Genomic DNA, 5,632 nt, shown 5'->3' with positions numbered 1-5,632 from the left:
AAAAAAAGCCACAAGAAGAAAATGTGTACAGCTGTCAACTCCTCAGAGGATCTTGTAAAATAATTTGTCTTGTGGATTAATTTGGAAGTTTTAGGTAAATTTACAAGTTTTATTTGGAAACACAAAGGCAGACTGAGGAAAACAGGTGGATTTATGAGAAAACATGTTGATAGGAAGAGTGAATTACAGAATTAAATAAGCTGTTTGGATTTTCGTTCAAATTTGATCGGAAAAGAATAATTCAAACAGCTTTTATTTTGAAAAGAACAAGTAACGGAAATGGCCCATTCAGTTTTACGCATGCGCGTAAGCGACGCTGAGCGCCAGTTTAATGGAGTGCATCGATTCAAAGGCCGAGAAAAGCGTCCAAATTGTGAGCAGTTCGGTCCAGTTTGAGCGGGGACCGGACCGAACCATGCCCAGGACTCAGCTCCTCAGGGCGGCCGTGAACGAGCGGCTCTCCGCGGCCGCAGAGGAGATCTTCGAGGCGGTGAGGAAAACCATCGCGGGTTATGAGGAGGAGATCCGCCGGCAGCGCAGGATGCTGCAGAAGCTGCCCAAACCGCAGGCGAACCGGGCTGGACACGCAGGTGTGTGGGTCCAGAAGGACCGGCCTGGAGCGCTCCTAGAGCTCCCGTGATTGGCCCCCAGCTCTGCTGTGACGTCACTTATTAATTAGGTTTTTATTATTGTTGTTGTTGTTGTTGTTACAGTAATCCGGGCCTTTGTTTAGACTTTGATAAAAAAAAACAACATAAAAACACCAAATTTTAGCTTTTTAGCGTAATTTACCAAAAATAAAATTAAATACTCAACATTTGAAAACACACCTATAATTTATAAAGTTTGTCTTCACATTCAGCTTTAATGTTTTTATAAAGGAACTTCATTTTAGGACTAAAATTGTACATTTAACTGTATTAACAACGCATATCTGTTGATAGTTTATAAGGAAAAACTGAACTGATTATAAATATATATATTTAAATATTATAACTAATATATGAATATATATATAAATATATAACATTTAATAATATTGGCTGATCTGGGGGTGGGGGTCACTTTGTGTTCGTTAGTTCAGCACAAAATCAATTTTTCAGAATTAATTTCTGTATTTTTTGGAAGCTTCGACCTGTTTTCTTAGATTTTGTAGGAATGTGAGTCGTTCTAAATGAACCATCGTTAAATGTTGAACTGAATCTGCAGCTTTTTGTGGTTCTCCTGCAGACGAACCTCACCTGGCTCTGTCCGTTTGGGACGAGGACCTCTCCTCTGATCAGCAGCAGCAGGAGGAAACGTGTAAACCTCAGTGGGACTCAAATCCGGACCTGGATCCGGAGCAGAAAACTAGGAGCACTGAGAAGGCGGAGGAGCGTCAGGAACTGGAGGAGAGCAGCACCATCAGGTTCATCATCATGCCTTCAGACGTGAAGAGCGACCGAAGTCCGCTTCAGCCCAACGAGCCGGAGACCAAGGAGGAGGAAGGAGATCCTCTGCCGAGCACCTCCAACCAGCAGGACTGGGCGGATGGTGATGGCGGCGTTTCCTCCGGCTGCTCCACGGCCGACAGCGAAGACGAGTGGAGGGTTGACTCTGAATCTCAAAGCGATGACAGCAACAGTAAATCGAAGGAGAAGAAGAAGAAGAAGAAGAAGAAGAGGAAGGGGCCTGGATCACCGTTGGCCCTAAAACTGACCCCAACCAAGAAGAACAAACCTCTAATCTGCTGCAGAGTCTGTGGGAAAGCCTTCCACGCCAGCATCTCTTTGGTGAATCACATGGAAGTTCATCCGAAGGACGTCTGCGGCGTGTGCGGGGAACGCTTCGAATGCACAGAGAGTTTTGATGTTCACCTGAAAATGCACGTGAAGGCAGCCATCTGCAGCATTTGTGGGAAATGCTTCGGGAGCTCCAGCTCTTTGGAGACGCACATGAGGATCCACACAGGAGAGAAGCCGTTTGTCTGCAACGTGTGCGAGAAATCCTTCAACAGCCGACCCAACCTGGTGCGACACATCAGGATCCACACGGGCGAGAAACCGTATCTGTGCACCGTCTGCGGCAAGTGCTTCAATGATTACACCACCCTGAAGCGCCACCTGCTGGTTCACATCAACAAGAAGGACCAAGCTTCAGAGAACCCAAATAAAAAGACTGAGAAGAAGAATCGGCTGCAGCCTACATGTAAGGTGTGCAGGAAGATGTGCAGCACTGTAGTTTCTCTGGTGAATCACTCTAAAAGTCACACCGCTGACCTCTGCGGCGTCTGCGGGACTCATTTTGACTCTGACGATAAATTAAAGCTTCACCTGGAAACTCATAAAAACGGGAAGGTGTGTGACGTGTGCAGGAAGTGTTTCGACAGTCCGGCACACCTGGTAATACACCGGAGGATCCACACGGGAGAGAAGCCCTTCACCTGCAGCCACTGTGGGAAATCCTTCAGGTTTAAAGCCAACATGGTGCGACACGCCAAGATCCACACGGGAGAGAAACCGTATACCTGCAGCATCTGCGGCAAGTGCTTCAGCGACTACTCCACCCACAAACGCCACCAGCTGACTCACATCAACCAGATCATCAGTTCAGAAAACCTGTCAGACGAGAAAAACGAAGAGAAGAAAGCGTCCCAGGCTGTGTGTGAGGTGTGCAGCAGGGTGTTCACCTCCATGCTTTCTCTGCTGAATCACGCCAAAAGGCACGCCACAGACCTCTGCGGTGTTTGTGGGACTCGTCTCGACTCGGAGAAAGACCTGGAACCTCACCTGAAAACTCACAGAAACAAGAAGGTGTGCGACATGTGTGGGAAGTTCTTCGAAACTCAGGGAAACCTGAACTCTCACATGAGGATCCACACGGGCGAGAAACCGTTCACCTGCAGCGTCTGCGGCAAATCTTTCAGGTTCAAACACAACATGGCGCGGCACGTCCGCTCGCACACCGGCGAGAAGCCGTATTCGTGCACCATCTGCGGCCGCGCCTTCAGCGACCTCAGCTCCATGAAGCAGCACCGCGGCAGGCACACCGGAGAGAAACGCCACCGCTGCGACGTGTGCGGGCAGAGCTTCAACAGGAAGACGTACGTCAGGCTTCACATGAAGTGCCACACCACGAAGAAGTGACGACTGGATGAAGAAAACCGAGGGAAGTGTAAACTGGAAGTGACTGAGAGACACTTCCTGTGCTCCCCGCGGATCACTTCCTGTGCCCCCGTGGATCACTTCCTGTGCTCCCCGCGGATCACTTCCTGTACTCCCCGCGGATCACTTCCTGTGCCCCACATGGATCACTTCCTGTGCCCCACATGGATCACTTCCTGTGCTTCGCGCGGACCACTTCCTGTGCTCCCCGTGGATCACTTCCTGTGCCCCACATGGATCACTTCCTGTGCTCCCCGTGGATCACTTCCTGTGCTCCCCGTGGATCACTTCCTGTGCTCCCCGCGGATCACTTCCTGTGCTCCCAGTGGATCACTTCCTGTGATTAGAAGTAGATTATGGTTTCCTGGTAGCCATTGGCTGGTTGAGGTTTTGATGTTCTAGTTTTGAGCTATTTAAACCTGTCTCTCCTGTGTCTCTCATCTCTCTCCTGTCCCTCCCATCTCTCCTGTCCCTCCCATCTCTCCTGTCCCTCCCGTCTCTCCTGTCCCTCCCATCCCTCCTGTCTCTCCAGTCCCTCCTGTCTCTCCTGTCTCTCCAGTCCCTCCTGTGTCTCCTGTGTCTCCCGTCTCTCCTGTCTCTCCAGTCCCTCCTGTCTCCCCTGTCTCCCTGTCTCTCCTGTGTCTTCCGTCTCTCCTGTCTCTCCCGTCCCTCCTGTCCCTCCCGTCCCTCCTGTCTCTCCTGTCTCTCCTGTCTCTCCCGTCCCTCCTGTCCCTCCTGTCCCTCCCGTCCCTCCCGTCTCTGTTTTTTGACAGTGAAACTGTAGAAAGGATTCGATGGAAACATTTAGTGGTTTTAACTTTGTGGTGTAACTTGAGAGCAGAAATGAATTGTGTTTGTTTTTCCTGTGAGTTTGTGAAGTTGTGCCTTTTGATCATTTTCTTGTTTATTTAGAATACAAATGTGTTAAATGAAGAAGAGCCTGCTTTCCTCTGCAAACAGGAGCAGCTGAAGGTTTCATCAGGTCAGACGGTGGATCTTCAGTCCAGATGTTGTCTCTGATAGTTTTTATTAAAGTTGCTTCTTTCAAATAAACACCAAAAAGGTCTTTTATTCATCTTTTGGTAACAAAGAGATAAGTACAGATGGGGAGATTCTCAGACAAAAAGGTTTTTTAAAAATGAAGCAACTGTGCTTTTATTTTGTAGCTGAAGACGTTTTGCTTCTCATTGGCTGAGAGGTAACAGATAAAACCTGTGATGTGGAGAAGTTTCTCTCAACAATCTGAGGATCTGATCACATGAGCAGCAGCAGTCAGCTGTAGCACTTCCTGCAGGAATAAGCGTGAGGTGAAACTGACAGGATGGAAAGTTTTATAAGTTGATGACGGCTCGTCTGAGCAGAACCAGACGAGCCGTCATCAACTCGGGTCCGACAGATGTCAGCAGTTCACGTCATGCTGTCAGTTTCTCAGCACAAATGGGATTTTTCCACAGGAAGTGCCGGGCTGCTGTTTTAGTTTGAACTGGAACCGTTCGAACCCTAGAGGAAGATTTCTTCAACTAAAACCAGACTCAGATCGATGACACTTTTATTTCCAGGTCAGGCTCAAAAATAAATCATCATCTGTATAAAAAATACAATCAACTGTAAAAAGTTGGTTACATGTAATTGTATGAAGGCTGGAATGAGACCAGGGTTGGTTTGATGAGCTGAAGGATCTGGATTCGATTGGGATCCCAGACGCAGTTCTCCTCCAGGCCGCTCTTCACCATCCCACAGTTGGGTGGAACCCAGGCCGTGTCGAACCCGTTGGCGCTCCAGGTCTTCTGGAGAGGGTGCTTCTTCCGGTTGATGATGATCACTCTCCCCACATTGACTTTCACCTTCACCACCACCTTGTCCTCCTCGGGATGCTCTATGGGATAGCGGCGAGCTTTCTCCAGGTCTCTGCTGAGGTAGACCCCCGGACCCAGCATCCCATCTTCAGACCGGCAGAAACCTTCGGCACAGATTCTCTGAGCTCTCGCCCGGGTGGTGCCGTGGTACATGACATAGATTTTATTGTCCTCTGGCTGGTGGCTGAGCAGTCGGACCACCCCAGGTGGAAGGAAGTCATCTTCAGCCCACTGGAACCTGGAACTGCTCATGTTGGTGTCGGTAAACCTGCAGCACAGAACATTTATTTCAGTCCAATATGGAACATCTCTGAAGACTCGAAGAACCCAAACCTCCTCCAAGAACATAATACTGTTGCTGAGACTCACTGAGGGACAGATCTCAAAGCAACCAGGATCCACTGGATCTGTTCCTGCAGGAGGCCAACACCTGCTCACCTGTGAGGGGAGGAGACCGACTTCTCCCAGGTGTTCATGCTGACTCACAACAATCAGCTCAGGAATATTTACATCCATGACCTCTGAAGGTTTGTGTTGTGCTGAGTTACAGTGAGGAGAACATCAGCCGACCTGCTGGGACCAGGTGAGGCTGGACCAGGTGAGGCTGGACCAGGTGAGGCTGGACCAGGTGAG

At 49.2% G+C, this 5,632-nt stretch overlaps 1 protein-coding gene across 1 annotated transcript; it reads left to right on the top strand.

The window, feature by feature from the left end:
- Nucleotides 1–6: 6 nt before the first annotated feature.
- Nucleotides 7–3,675, top strand: LOC108249140 (zinc finger protein 260-like). The gene is made up of 2 exons (XM_017438317.3): nt 7–590; nt 1,231–3,675. The coding sequence occupies exons 1-2, from the start codon at nt 332–334 to the stop codon at nt 3,123–3,125; spliced, it is 2,154 nt and encodes a 717-aa protein (XP_017293806.1). The 5' UTR covers nt 7–331; the 3' UTR covers nt 3,126–3,675.
- Nucleotides 3,676–5,632: the final 1,957 nt, after the last annotated feature.

This window comes from Kryptolebias marmoratus, linkage group LG12 (genome assembly GCF_001649575.2).
Source record: "Kryptolebias marmoratus isolate JLee-2015 linkage group LG12, ASM164957v2, whole genome shotgun sequence".
In the NCBI taxonomy this organism is placed as follows: domain Eukaryota; kingdom Metazoa; phylum Chordata; class Actinopteri; order Cyprinodontiformes; family Rivulidae; genus Kryptolebias; species Kryptolebias marmoratus.
This window is presented reverse-complemented; position numbering and strand designations above follow the sequence as displayed.